The sequence below is a fragment of the Arvicanthis niloticus genome, chromosome 27, assembly GCF_011762505.2.
Source record: "Arvicanthis niloticus isolate mArvNil1 chromosome 27, mArvNil1.pat.X, whole genome shotgun sequence".
Classification (NCBI taxonomy): Eukaryota; Metazoa; Chordata; class Mammalia; order Rodentia; family Muridae; genus Arvicanthis; species Arvicanthis niloticus.
The window spans coordinates 3,244,475-3,260,385 of record NC_133435.1 but is presented as its reverse complement, the minus strand read 5'-3'; the positions used below and the strand labels follow the sequence as shown (position 1 = coordinate 3,260,385).

The following is a 15,911-nucleotide window of genomic DNA, read 5'->3' as shown; positions in this document are numbered from 1 at the left end:
GGGAAATGAATTACAAGAGGGTCATTAAAATATTCCCACGGAGATTAAATCTTCTTTCCAAGGCGCTTGTCTACACTGTGGCCAGCAGTATGAAACAGTTTATATTCCATCCTAATTATTCTGATATTTTAAAAAAGCAGAACTTTTTTCTGTGGTAAAAATTATATCAAATCAGTAGCTTCTCAATCCACGATAAAATGATCAGCAACAACAATATAGCACTATGTGCACATTTGAACTGGGAAATAAGAGCACTTACAGGAGAGTCCCTCTGCTGGGACTATTTGGGGCTTCCTCATTCCTAGACCCATGAGAAGAGGGATATCTGGGATTGGCATGTACCACAACTAATACATATGTCTATGTGAATGCATATATGTCATAACTGTAAATATAAAATCAATATATAATACATAAACACACATGTATGTATGTATGTATTCTATCTATCTATCTATCTATCTATCTATCTATCTATCTATCTATCTACCCACCCATCCCCATAACAGCTCAGTCTTCATCTTTAAAAAGAGCACAATAGGAATAGTTTCAGAACCTCTTCACAGTCACTTTGTTTCAGGCTGTCCCATCGGTAGGGCTTTGCATATGGAATCCATGCTACTTTATCACATTAAAACTGACTTTCTCCAAATAGTATCTTTACTTAGAGGGGGTATTCTAAGTTATTGTTTGCTTTGCAAATTGTAAGGATTTCTTCAGGCTTCCCCTTTCTCTATTCTTTCCTTTTGTTCTACACCTTTCCTATGCTGTAAAAACACACACAGGCACAGAGGCAGATGTACAAACAGACATAGAAATGCGAGGGTGTTACTCCAGTCTGTAGTCATTGTGTTCCCTCATTAGAGAGGTTTCAGGTGAAGTTGACAATGACAATCATCTGAGCTGTCTTTGAAACTAGGAAGAAGGCACAGCTCCTATGAGATGGAGGCACAGACAGGTGTGGCAGTGATAGGTCTGGCATGGGAAATACAAGGGATTATAGGAGAAACGTTTTGGCTAAGCAAGTATGGGACCAGCATCCATAACACCTGAGCAATGGTACTCTCCAAGTGATGCAATGGCACACAGCTGTGACCAAAGGCTCAATAGATGTCTACATTCATCAACGCTGATGTCCTACTTCACAGTCTTTAGGCTGGTCCTGCCTCACACTTGGTCAATAGAGTTTCACAGAAAGAATGAAGTTAAGGCATATGCTGACTCCAGCTGACCTTTGTAGCCCATCACTGTGGGAGTCATATGCTATCCCGTTCTAGGGTTCTGTGCTCCCATGTCAGGTCCAAGCTGGGCCTTCCCGCTCTTTCCATCTTCAACATACGTATCCTTCCCTTGAAATTGGCTAACTGCTTATTCTTTCCTTCAGCTCATATATGTTTGAAAATTAAAGTCTGGTTGTTTTCTTAGAATATGTGGCTCCCGTAGCCTCTGCCAGTATGGCTGAAGCTGTGTTCCTATTGCTTATCTGGCATGCAGCACAGCCCTGCCACAATGATAAAGCTAAATAATTCCTGTAGAATGACCAATAGCAGAGGTATGTTTGAAAACGATGTTACTAGATCTTAGGATCCAGTATATTCCCAACCTTTGCTGTCTTCTATTTTGCTGCTTTAGAAGCAAAGCTAACAGCAAACACCAAACTTGAATTATCCAAGATTCAAAGCTCTGCCCTCCCACTTTGCTTCCATCCAAAGTAAAAACTTTAGTAGTGACTTTAGAGGCCAAGTAAAAGATAGGATGTTTATAGTCCACCACTAAACAAGATAAAATCTGGCTTATCTGAGGTTTGTGAGATAAGTTCAATAAAGCCTAGCATTTTATACAACCACCCATCTCTTGCTTCTGTTTCTATCATCTGGAAAAGAGCTCTGTGACAGGTCTGCAGGCCTAGGGTCCAGCTATGTATGTGTGAGAGACAGGCAGGCCCCAGATTGGGCTCTCTCTCTCTCTCTCTCTCTCTCTTTCTCTCTCTCTCTCTCTCTCTCTCTCTCTCTCTCTCTCTCTCTCTCTCTCTCTCTCTCTCTCTCTCTCTCTTTCTTTCTCTGTGTGTGTGTGTATAGAGGTGAAGGTTCTGCAGGCCTGGGGTCCAGCTATGTGCATGTGACAGACAGGCAGGCTCCAGGTTGCGCTGTGTGTGTGAGGGATAGGCAGGCCAGGGACTGGTGTGTGTGTGTGTGTGTGTGTGTGTGTGTGTGTGTGTGTGTGTGTTTGAGAGAGAGAGGCTCCAGGTTGGTTTCTGTGTGTGTGTGTTTTTAGGGGGAGGGTTCCTGCACGTCTAGGGTTTGGCTATGTGTTTGTGAAGAATAGGCAGATCCAGGGTCAATCTGTGGGTATGATGACCCTATAAGCCAGGGATTGGGCTGTGTGTTTAGAAGGAGTTAACTTGACTGTGACAGGTTTGTCATGCATTCTATAATTTTCATTAGACTCTCATGCATATAATCAAAGGCTAGTTTTTTATATATATCTATCATTCCTAGATTTTTTTTTCTGGAAATTCAGATTTTCAATGTAAAAAATGTTTTAATTAATAACTTCTATCTTGTATAGTTATCAGTTGTCAAAGAAATGACTGCACTCTATGCTCCAGTCATGAAGGTAAAAATGTGAGCTGTGCAGTGTTTGGGGGGATGCAACTAATTTGTTTTTGTGAACCTAAATATTGGTTTAAAAGTTATCTGAAGCCTAAGAGAGATACAAGTAGTAATTTTCTAAATATAATAAACTGCTTGCCATACAGATAAATGTCCATAAAATGATAAGAATGATGGAAATAAATCCTTACATCCAAATGTGTATAGTGTCATGAGATAATATACATGGGGGGGGGGGATGCAGGGAAGGGAAAAGATAAGATTAAGTGACACTTTGGGAAGAGTAGGTGAGGATGGACAGATTGGGTAATGCCTGCTGTGATAGTTAATATTTATTTCTTAGATTCATTATTTGTAAACTAGAGAAACAAGAATCACTTAATGCAGTGATAAGAATATTATGGACGAAACAGAGTTTCTAAATAAGTTTAGATCTTTAGAAAGCCAACAGTGATAACATGGGAAAAGTCTTTAGGCACCTGGCTATTAGTGACAAACATCTTTCCTTTTTACTTTTCTTCTATGAGAATGTTAACATTGACCCATTTAAAATATGGGCACCTAATCTAGAAAGTTGTTCATATGCTTGATAGAGGATGTATATATAAAATTGGCATTTCTTTTCTTCAAACTTCTATTCCTAAACTAGGTTCCTACCACTTCTGTTTTAATTTAGCTGCTCACTCAAGTGCTCTACGTTTAAGAGAAGGACAGGAAGCTCTCCCATTGCTGGCATGGAGAGAGTGTGCATTTGGCATTGCACAGTACAGACATGCCGCAGAACACTTTGGGAATGTGCAATGTGAATATTCAAAAATGACAAAACGGAGGAAGGATCACAGAACAGATAGAGGAGACTTGTTCTTTTTAGGTTCATGGCTCCTTTTCTTACTTGAAAATTCATCTCTATCATAAATGCTTTTAGCTATCCATATTCAAACCATCTATAAATTGTTCTACAGATAATAACATCCTTTGAAAAATGCTAAAATTTGATACCAAATTTATTTATTTTTTTATCTGTCTAGTTAAGCAAGCAGTTCAATCCCTGTAGTTACCAACCACTCTGTTGGTCAGACTGACTCCACAAAGGAAAAATATTTGTGTTCATGGTGGGCACACTGGGATTCCCAAAGTCTGCAGCCCACTCACTGGTAAGTGAACCCAACTTTGGTTATTTTAGTTTCAGTCTACAGCTGGTTGGTTTCTGGGTTCAGGCCACTGAATTTATTATACATATCTTTTATTCATTTCAGAAAACCCCAAGATTGAATGCAAGAAAGGAAGCTCTTCCCTTGCTGTCAATATTGAAATGCTAAGAACTTTATACATAATTGTATAAATAAGTTGGTGAGTGTATAGGGTGGGCCATGCTGCAGAGGATGGAGTATCATGCTTTGTGTCTCTGCAGCTCTTACCTGCTTCAATGGAATATATGAGCTCTGCATTTTCCCCCTTGTCTTTGTCCAGAGCTGTCACTTGCAGAACAACTGATCCCAGAGCAGCTGATTCAAAAACCGATGCTTCATAAAGTGGATTGGTAAAGTAAGGGCTATGATCGTTTGCATCCTCCACGTTCACAATGACTCGGGCCAAGTTTCTTCGGTATGGAAATTCCTGATCTCTGACCTTTAGGCAAAATATAAGAAGCAGTAAGACTGAAAACACGGATCGTAAAGAAACTCAGTGGCAATTATTGAGAAGACAAACTGAGATGCTGCATACAAAGTGCTTGATCTAGTCTTGCACAACTACAACACACTAAACAAAGAGGAGAGAGAGAGAGAGAGAGAGAGAGAGAGAGAGAGAGAGAGAGAGAGAGAGAGAGAGAGGCAGAAGATTGTGAGACATTTGAGAGCAGGAAAACATTATCTCTACTGTTTCACTGGATGCCTGGCCAGTGATTTAATTCCTGGGTACCACAAGTCTAGTTCTCTCACTTGGTTTCCACTCTCTCTTCCTCCTTGCTATGTGTTTATATCCAGTTATTGAATAGTGATAGAGACTCATCTAAGGGGTGGGATTAGTGAGTACAGTATTGTTCATGCCATTTATTCATTCATTCATTTAAGTAACATTTATTGCTATTTATGATGTTAGGTTCACGGCATAAGTAAAACAGTTCAGTAATGAACTAGATGGTATTTACCTTCAAGAGTATTGCAGTCTTCTAAATGGGTGACACAAGCAACCCAAGACAAAGTTATAATATAAAACAGTTGAATGCCAGCATGGAATACATTGAAATGGGCCTTATAATGAGGAGGAAGAGGAAGGAGCCTAATAACACTCAACTTCCTAGGTGAAATACTGAGGAAAAAGTAGAATGAATAACATGATAGTAATAGTGTCAAGTGATATTTTTAGGCACACAGTTCAGAGCTATGAGAGAAATGTGACCACTGAAAGGATGCACTCAAAAATAACTTCTAAGATCGGGAATCTCAGTGTGATTTTGCCAAGTGAATCTGCTAAATAACTTTAATATTCCTCTGAATTGCATGTAGCTGAAGCTTGTAAAAATCTATTCTTTATCCATGTGGCACTATTATTGTCTGATGTATTATTAACTGAATTAATACCCTTGGCATGCTCAGTTTTAGAATGTGTAACTCCAGAGAGATGTGAAGACACTGAAATGTATACAAGAGGAGCTATCAAAGAGAAAAGCATTTCATGACTAGTGCACAGAAGGAATGAACAGGTAAGGCTTGAATAAAGGTGACCAAGAGTGGTCACTTGTTCTAAGCATCTAACTACATAAGTAACGAATGACAGTGGGCAACCAAACTGATTTTTGAATTTTCTGAGGAAAAGATGAACAGAAATGACTTGAAAAACAACGAGAATGAGGTTAGTCATCACTGTAAGGCTTCTGTTCCTAAAACATCATGTAACCATTGTCATGGCCAGTGTGCCATGTTGGATTTCTATAGCTTGGTTGTCTACACCCAAGGATATAACCAAACTCTATTTGTAAATTGTTTTAAATGAATTAAACATAAGCCCCAAGAGTGTGAAGACTCTCTATCTCAGTGCTTGCTACATAATACATACTCAAGAGTATCCGTGAATAGATGAATGTATGAATGGCTACAATGCTGTACCAGGTGGCCTCTGGGGACTGACCCTCTGTTTCCTGGGGTCTTAAGTGGGAACTATAGCTGTGGGGATGACCCTGAAGTTATCTCTTGTCCAAGAAGATTTCCAGTGAAGGAAAAGGTTGCTTCTGTTGTTGATGACTTGGGCATTCATAGCTTTAGGCATCCCAAACTCAATCAGTGCACAAGACTAAATGACTGTTACACTTTCTGTTCCTCAGGTGTACAATGGGAGCCCTGATAGGCAGAGGCTGTACCTGCCAATGTTGCTCTGAGGCCCATTACAAGGACAGATTATAAGCTATAAGTGAATCAATGATATATTTTACTCCTCTTCTTTATCCACTGTATGGATTAACTAATAACCTCACTTCAAACACAAAGACACTCCTACATAATTTGAAGGAAGGTAAGTTAATTCAGAACTATGAGTCTCTGAAGACTTAATGCGTGTTCAGTTCTTTTTGGGTCACCAGTGCAAAATATCATAGATTGGGTCTCTGAACACTTCCAAGGACTGAGCTTCATGTGGACTGAGAAAATTATTACTCTGTGAAGAACTAATCAAGAGAGTCTTCCAAACTTTTGACACAATCTTATAGCTCCAAACAAACCCTAGTGTTGGGAACATTGTCTGTTGCTTTCCTCTCTTTAATCATCTGTCAGCAGCATTTCCTGAACAGAATACATTAGTATTTCAGGTTGACAAGAAATACGGAGTTACTATCGTAGAACAGTAACTTCTTTGTGGAAATACAAAGGCAAAACTACATGAAACCTGACAGTGCAAAGGCTAGGTTTTTAGAATTTACAGTCCCTGGCTTCCTAAAGTACATGCCTTGGTTGGTTGATGGTTCTGTCAGGAGAGAAAAAATTTGAGTCTGGTCCTACCATTATGCTGAGGATGTGCTTGTCCTGGGCCTCATGGTCCAGCCTTTCAGCAGTGTAGAGCACGCCTGAACTGGGATCCATCCGGAACTTCCTCATGCTGATGGCATCGATGCTACTGTGGATGGTGTAGCTCAGCTTGTGCCTCTCATCTCTGTCTGTGGCTTCAATCTGCAGTATCTCTGTATCAGGAAGCACGTCCTCAGAAATTGTCACATCATAATGTGGCTGGGAGAATTCTGGGCCATTATCATTATTATCCAGCACTTTGATAAATACCTGTAGTTAAAAAGACGACGACGAGCGTGATAAGGAACATCAACCCATCAGTTGCTAATGAAAGAGGTCACCTTTTTATTTTCCCCCTCTTTGTATACTTGGGGCCTAGCTTCTAGCAGCAATCTCAGCATAGAGGAAGCTCTCTTATAAAAACATTCTGCCAGTAACTGGTTGATGGCAAACCATCAGTTCACATTAGCAGCAACATCAATTATGGTTGGATCTATAATCTCATTAATAATTGAACAGCTGAGATAGCCATGAGAGGTGGTAATTCTATGGACTTATCCAGGGCACAATGCTCATGATTACAAGGTGACCTTCATTTGGATGCTTCTACTGCCTAAAGACTTATTTATGTGTCATTTCTTATTGTCAACAAACATGGCAACAGTGCAGGGATTAAACTTCTTTGTCAACTTGACTGGATCGGAAATCTCCTAGGAGACACACTTCTACATATGGATTTGAGGATGTTTCTAGAGAGTTTTATCTGATGATTGAAGGGCCATTTTGAATTTTAGGGGCACAAACCTGTGGGCTGGGGTACCAAATTCAGTAAAAAAAGAAAAAAGAAGGAAGCAAGCTGACCAGCCCCTCACAGTCCTGCACCCTTGTTTGCCCGTTACTGTGCAATATATCTTACTAAGCTAAAAGGCAAAATCAACCCTGAAATAGTCATTTTGCCAGGTATTTGTTTTACAACAATGAAACAAATAATTAATATAAAGTGGGGAAAGAGATAAAGATGAGGTAGGGTACAGGAAGGAGGGAGCGTGTGTGGGTTGGACTGTGCTCAGAGCTTCTTAGCAGCCATAGTCTCAGCCTGTGCTTGTCTTTATCTGAGAGAAGACTAGTCATAACTGCTCAGATAGCTACAGTATGAAGCTACCATTGTTTCCTCATAAGACACTGTGCTATGGAACTTTCTGGGCAGGACTTATGCTAATCACTCAGCTTTGTTAGTGATCAGCTCATGGCTAATCTAGTTTCATCTCTCTTCCTAATCATCTCCATCTGCCACCCCAGATTATTTTGAAGCAAGTCACAGTTATCACATCATTTCAGTATGTACTTCTAAGAGGTAAGGGCTTGTAGAATAAATAAAAACACATGTACAAATACTTATAATAGCATTATTGTCCCTATCTCAAAAACAAAAAAAAAATAGCAATTCCTTAATGGTAAATGTACATTCTCTGCTAATATTTCCCCACTGTTAAATACACTGTATATATGCATAAATAGACTAATTTTATTTGTAGTACAAAAGGTTCAAGCATTGTATTTAACATGTCCCTTCATATTTTACTCTATAGAATCTCCCTTTATCTCTTTGTAAATCCTTATGATTCTCTCTTCCACATGCTGATTATTGTATGGAAGAGACTGATCTTTTTCTGTGTAGTTCCCAGTCTGAATTTTGTTTGCAGCATTCCTGTGGCTTTTCTCTACAAGATCAGTCTTCATACTTGTTATACATTGCTAGTGTGGTCTAGGAGGCATGATGTACTTCAGGTTCTAGTTCCTATTCAATTTTATTTATTTTGGCAAACATCCTTCTTGAGCGACACCAGGTACTTCTGAAGATGTATTCTTCTGGTTTTCTCTCTTATACTGTGATGCTAGCCGTCGTGGGTGATCATTAAAGACTAATCAGTGGGAAAAAAATGTTTAATGTACCAGTTCTAGGATAATTCCTTTCTTGTTAGCTGGAAAGGCTCCATAAAAAAATTCCCAGGTCTTTGGTTACAGTTTGATTACCATGTAAAGGAAAGGCAGGGTGATTACTAACTCTCTCCCTTATTTCAAAATAAGTCGAAGCTTCCCTAGCTTCACTGAGAGTGTGCAAGGATTAATATTTTTAAGCATAATTATGCTCTATCAAGTTTTGGTCTGCATTTATTTTATTAGTTATGTTTCTATGTGATATGTTGTGATAAAGATCATGACCAAAACAATTCATCTTACATTTTCATATCACAATTCGTCATCAAAGGAAGTCATGGGAGGAACTCAAGGCAAGAACCTGGAGGTAGAAACTGAAGCAGAGGTAGTGGAGGGACACTTAGCCAGCTTGCTTTCTTATACAACCCAGGACCATAGGCCCTGTGTATCACTACTCACAGTGGGTTGGACCCTCCCACTTAATAATTAATCAAGAAAATGCTTAACCGTTGTGCCTATAGGTCAATCTTATGGAAGCATTTTTTTTAAATTGTGAGTCCCAATTTCTAAATAACTCCAGCTTTTGGAAAGTTGACATAAAACTAACAGACTCAGCTTCTATCTTTTTAAAATATTTTATTAATTCTTTGAGAATTTTATTTGATGCATTTTGATTATGTTTATTGGTCCCCAATTCTTCTCCTGAGACCTCTTAGATCTACTTCCTACCTCCTTTCTCCTGAACTTTATGGTCTTCACTGCTCTTGAAAAAATACTCAGTGTGGTTGGAGATAGGCTCCCTGGTAAAAGCACCTGCTGCTCTGCCAGAGGTCCTGAGTTCAATTCCCAGAAACCACATGTTGGCTTACAACCATCTATAATATGATCTGATGCCCTCTTCTGGCATGTAGGTGTATATGTAGGTAGAGCACAACACACACACACACACACACACACACACACACACACACACACACACACGTAACATAAATGAATACATCTTTTTTAAAGTAAAAATTAAATAAAAACAACTCAGTGTGTTCAATTTGTGCTTCATATACTCACAGGTGCATTGAAGCATTGACCACACCCTTAAATAAACTGACTCTCCCTTCCCCATTATATCAGCTGAGATAAGATCTTATGACTCTCTCTTTTCTGTGCTGGGATGTGGACTGGCTTGATCTTGTGCAGGAGGTCAACAACAGCTCCTCTGAGTACTTGGGTGCAACCATTCTGTCATATTCAGAAGACATTGTTTTGCTCTTGTCCCCCCCCCCCCCGCCCCAACTCCTGGCTCTTCCCACTGTTCAGCCTCCATTTTTGTGATGTTTGCTGAGCATTGGCCAGGGGAGGGGTGATATAGGTGTCATTTATGGCCAAGCATTACATTGACACTTAGCACAATGATAATGGTAGCATTTCTAATACAATGAGAATTTTCCCTTTGGTTCCCTAGCTAGTTCTATTATATTTGACTCTTCTGTCCATTCATTGCAATATGTTTACTGCAATGGGCAGTCTTTTCCTAGCCAGTACAATTGTCTTTAGGTTGGAGCTTGAGGTTTGTTTCTTTTTGACACCCTCCTGCTGTTCTTAGATTTGCCCCTTTCTTCTTTTCTCACTTCCCCTCTCTCTTCTTTAATTGATTAATTGATTGGTTTTGATGTGCTAGGGCCAGAACCTAGGGTCTTATTGTGCCTTACTGTTAAAAATGGTAAAGCACTTTGGCATTGAACTACATTCCCAGCCAGGTCCTTTACTTTCTGATTATTGTGACTGGTAATATTTTTCAGGGTTGTCTTGAACATTTTCTATTCTTGCATTATCCACTGCTCCAAAAATCTACTTTGGTTTCTCCTTTTCTTTCTTTCTTTCTTTCTTTTTTTTTTTTTTTTTTTTTTTTTTTTGTTAGAAATGCTATTTTGAGATTGCAATCTAGTACTGGGAATTCTTTTAGTGAATTGACTTAAATTTTGCTTTTATCAACTGGAAAAAATTAGGAGAGAACTAAAAAAAATAATCAAAATTTCATGAGTTCCCAGATGTTTCCAATTTTAGTGATTTTTTTACTTGATGTCATTGTTTCTGCATTTGTTTTCCCCCTTCTGATGCTGACATTTTTTATAATCAGTGACAAGATCATAATTAGTTATTGTTTTGTTTGAAATATGAATGCAAAGGACTCAGAATAATAAAGCCTGCATTTCTATTATAGTTATCCAAAACAAGTTGATACTGTTTTTCAGTGCTCTTGTTCCTGAGATGAATCTCCACAGAGGAACCCAAAGTTGAATTAGATGATTAACATCCATTGCCATATTTCCTCAGAAGTAGATTCACATATAATGTTCTTCCATTTATTTCCAAGGTTTAGAAGTTTTTTTTTTTTTCCAGGATAGAGAATGATTTATTACCTGAACTAATAAGGAGCGTTCAGGCCTTACTTTGAAGCAGTTCCTTTTTGAAACAAGGAGCCTGGGGACTTTATTATGGAGCCTAGCCATGTTCACAGAGGACAGCACCAGGGGCAGGCAGATTTCTCAGGATGCCCAAAGAGTTCATCCCTGAGTATGTGTCCAGTTTAAGCCGTCGTTAAAGAAGAAAATATGTCAGCACTGTTTGGGTACATGCTTAACTCACATACTTGCTTTTTCAACATTTAATTTTTTGTTTTGTCATTTTAAAATCAGACCAAAAGGGTGTTCAGGAAGGTTTAGTTTCTCAATGAGTCATAAGAAAATGGACGTCAGAGGGGAATTGCTGGAAAAGAGGGATGGGGAGAGGAAGAAGAGGGAACAGGGTGAATGTGGTCAAGATACGTTGTATAACTATTAGACTGTTGAAGAAAAAATGAAAGAATTCAAAGAAGCTTGGCTTCCCTGCTCTCCCCTTCTCTCCTGTAGCTAACTTTTATCAAAAGCACATGGTTTCTCAGCTGTTTTGTCGATATGGTGATACAATATACATTTCCCCTATGACACTAGTTAACTTCTTATTAACATTAGGAATTACGAAGGGCATAAAATGTATATTGTTCCCCACTGGCATAAGAGTCACTTTCAGAAGCATCAGGAGACAGTGTTAGTTGTCCCAACTGAAAGGAGGGGTGCAGGTGATACCTAGTGGGTGTAGGGCAGAGCTGCTAGCTGCTCAAAGGTGTTGTCCATGCTCCCTTTCGCCCTGCAGTGCTTTGAGGACCTTGTCCCATTATCCTGGTCAGTTCAGGTCATCCTTTCTGGGCTCAATAAGATTTTTCTATTATTTACATAGAGTATGTAAGAAAAAGAAATGTGCTTATGTCTTTTAATTTCTCTGGCATACAGTTGGGTTCTGGCATTAGGACAGTTTGATGGAAGGATAAATGTTTCTATAGTTTTGTGAAATCATTTTTATGTTCCACTCTTCCAAGGCTTTATCAATGTGCATGGCATTCCCACAACAATATGTATAAACGACTGTCACTCCAGCCTTGCCAACAGGGTGTGTGGGAAGACTTGTAGCCCTTGCCAGCCTGCTGGATGAGAAGTGGCACCTCAATGTTGCCTTCCTTTGCATGTTCCTATTATGAGCGACAATGAGGAACACAGATTTCTATATTTCAGAACTGTTTGCACTTCTTTTTCTGTTCAGCTGCGTATGCCAGCTTATTCTTCTGTGGGCTAGAAGGTTTCTCTTCCTTCTTTTCTTTTGGAAATGTGGTGATATAAATGACAAGGTTGTGCTAAATTCTGCCATGGAATTTATTCTGGGTGTGAGTTCTTTAGCATGCCACCTGGAAAAAAATTCATCCATCAAACTATTGTTTCTGGATGGTGAGTCAGTTGGGCATGTTTCCCCGTCTCCATGGTTTGGATAAGTACATGTTCTTTTGTAGATGGCGTTTGTATGTTTTATTTTCCTTCATTTTCATTTCTTGTATATTTGGAATTTTCCTTGAAATATGTGAGGGCAAGATCTAGTTTAATTTTTCTCTATGTGGCTCTGCATTTCTTTCTATGTTACATTTTTGGGGTGTATGGGAAACTGCAGGTGGTTTTACCTTTTCCTTTATAAATTTTCTGGGAAAAAAGTGCTTTATCTTGCCTGATTGCTCTGTCCCTTTCTGCACAGTTTTACATTGCAGTCTGTGTGGTACCTGTTCTTATCTTATGCCTGACTAATAGAAGAATCACTAATGACTTTTCTATTACATAATATCTTGAGCTGGAGAGATGGCTCAGCTGTTAAAGACTGTGCTCACAACCAAAAATAATATCTTAGCATTTGACTATATTCTACAAAATCATTGATTTTTTTCCAAATAAATATATCCAGACTCTACCCTTACAAATAGCAGCACAGCTGCTTACCATGGTAGAGATGTGCTTTGCTGAGTGGGATGAAAGTCATTTCACCACATTTGTGGGCTCACAGTTTTCACTTAGAAGACACACTAGCAGGCCCAGACCTGGTCCCTTAGTTTGTACTTGCAACAGAGGTCAAGGAGTGTGCCAACAAAGTTTTGCGTATTGTTTTAATCGCCAATGTATTTGCAAAACATACTGTGTTCTTTGAGTGCCAAATCATTAAAAAGTTCAAGTAACTTAGTCAAGATGCTAAAATATTTGTTTTCAGAGTGGCAGTTACAGCAACAGATGTAAAAGCCTTTCTGGGCATCAGGCTGCCCTGACCTTCATGGAGTTTCAAAGTTGATGTGATCTTGAAATGCTTGCCTCTTTCTGCTTGCTTTGTCCTGAGCCTAATCTACAGTCAGAACAAGTGTTCCTCTGTAAAAGACTTCCTTTTCCTCATTTGCTTTTTATTTCCCACAGTTGGGGCCATTTGTGAGCTCCTGAACTAACAAAGCAAAGTAACTCTCAAAGATGTTGTGTTCAAAGTGGTAATTGAAAAGCTTACAAAAGCACAAAGGACTCAAGGCAGGAGGAAACCCAGGCATGGGAAGTATCTCCAGGGCTGGTTTCAATGCTGCCCCCCACAAACACGTTGTGTTCTACAGGCTCCTCTAAGCTAAGTCTGGGGAGGTTCCAAGGCCCTACTTTACAAATGCTCTTGGTAGAACGGGCTTTGGGGGTGAATTGTTGGGCAAGACCAATTAAATCCGAAATTACTGAAATTCTGTTCTGCCTTTGTTGCCATTTCTAAACCGTGTTTAAAACATCATTTTTTTTTTCCAGGAGAGATGCCCCTTGCAGACTTCTCTAGTGTGTGAATTTTATTTTGAAATATATGAATAGAAGACTTAAATCACAGTTGCTTTCTGTGTAGAAATGTGCATCGTATTTGCTCCTTAGACTCTATTATATCTGGTTTCTCAATGGAGAAAAATGGTGCCCAAAGTCACAAGAACAAGGTTAGATTCAAATCTGGTTTCTTCAGAGCCAGTTCTATATTTATTTATAATCATCATCTCATGCACTTAGGTTACATATACATTCAGAATAAATTTACATCATATATATGTTAACAAATGTATGTAACTCACAAAATAGATAACTGGTATGCGTAGTCTCATCTCAGAAACATTAATTAAGGGATTAGTTTGAATAGAAAGTTTCCTGCCTTGAGAATCTATTTTCAAAAATTGATTTTCACATAAGCTATCTGGTGTAGATCTATTACATATAGCAAAATGTTTTCATTCTTTGATTTTCTTTTTTAAACAGGAAGTCTCATATGTAGCTGGGACACTTTAGCCATTCCTTAATTTAAACACTGAAGGAAAGTTTGAGTCACTGCTGTTTTTCACATGTTTGAGGCAAATGAAACTGGGTGCAAGAGAACTCTTGATGGGGAAGAGATATCTGGGAGTTCCCTGATCTAACAAACAGTTTTAGAAAAAAATAACATAATTTGGTTTTCTAACCTTTTGAAGCATATGTGGACACAGAAAAGCATCAACAAAGGAGACACACTGTCAAAGTAAAATCTGTGTTCTAAGTAAGTAGGGTAGTGAGGGACTCCAAGCAGTCCTAGTGATGGAATCCACAGGGTGAAGGGAGGTCCAGGCTAGATTAGGAATCAGGTCATAGGTCGTCCTTACTCCAATGCCAATCAACACAGGCTAAGCTCACATGACAGCCTATATTGGCTTGAGAATTTTGAAGGCTATGGAAGATGTTTAGTGTCAGATTTGGTTGTGGACCCCACAAGAACAAGCTCACTTTTCTAGCTTTACGAACCCAAAGCATGCCCCGAATAAAAAAGGGCACTTTAAAAAATTATAAAACATCATATACAGAGTCCCTGAAGCAAATCAACATAGCTTTTAGATTATTATTTGGCCAGGACTATCTCTAGTTTTCCTTCTCATATAACAAAAAACGTCACTCAAGTAATTTATAGCTATTAGGTATGTTATCTCAATTTTACATTGAGTGTCACATTGTATTAATAAAGTATATATGTGTTCAGCATGTAATAGTTCCAAGAACCTTCTCATCTTTCTTCATTCTTACAGCCATCTGTGAAGCACGTAGGCTCATTTCATTGTGAAGAAGATTGAGTCTTAGACAGATTGAGCTGCCTTCCATGGGAATATACACAGGTCAAGTGCCAATTTGGACTTGTGCCACCTGATTCTGGGTCAACATTTTTTTTTCACTATACAAGATGCTTTCCATAGTGAATGAAGTTGTGTGTTTTGTAGATATAAATGTGTAGAAGAATGTTGCAAAGGAGAAGGGGGTTTGTATCTCTTTTATGTGAATCCAGGCAGACTACTTAAGTAGTCTGAGCCTCAATTTCTTCCTGCAAATGAAAGATAATAACTCCTGATCTCACTTTTCCAGGGTCACAGGGAAATGGACCTTCCTAATGAGACTTATTGAGTTTCATTACATAAACACTAATGTTTTATATTTGAATGTCTTTTCATCCACTGAACCTTTGGGAGAGCCATGTCCTAAATTTATTTATATTTTCTATAAAGATGCAGTAGCTCTGATTTGGGAGATGAACAAAGAGTATTAATAGTCATAATAGATCATCTTTGGAAACATATATCTTTGGGGTTAAAGCTATGTTAAGAGAAGGCTGGACCTATGGATAGCTAGGAGATAGTCTGAAGGTTACAGGTGGTGTCATGCTTTTTAGGAGACCAAGATAAAAATCTTTTTGTAGCTCCTGTCTTAGAACAGATACCAAAGTCTTATGTTCCCTTTAAGATTTGGTGTTAGTAGGCTCTAGTATCTGCTTGTGTGGGTCTGAGTTCGGGTTCTCCTCAAGCCGATTGACCTTGATTGGACTCTTTTCCTTAACAATAAAATGGAAATGACAGTAGTCAATGAGTTTCACAATTCTGCCATGAAAAGCTATTACCACCTTACACGTTAAAAATAACACCTGATATTATTATTATCTC

The 15,911-nt window shown here is 38.8% G+C and overlaps 1 protein-coding gene across 2 annotated transcripts in view; it reads right to left on the bottom strand.

Moving 5' to 3' along the window:
* The window catches only part of Fat3 (FAT atypical cadherin 3), a 451,748-nt gene that overhangs the window by 88,929 nt on the left and 346,908 nt on the right, over window positions 1-15,911 (bottom strand). For both annotated transcript variants that reach the window (XM_076925995.1, XM_076925996.1), the window contains exons 7-8: window positions 6,605-6,880; window positions 4,031-4,241 (exon numbers count right to left, since the gene is read on the bottom strand). In XM_076925995.1, the coding sequence (XP_076782110.1) occupies window positions 4,031-4,241; window positions 6,605-6,880 (487 nt within the window). The remainder of the gene's footprint in view (window positions 1-4,030; window positions 4,242-6,604; window positions 6,881-15,911) is intronic.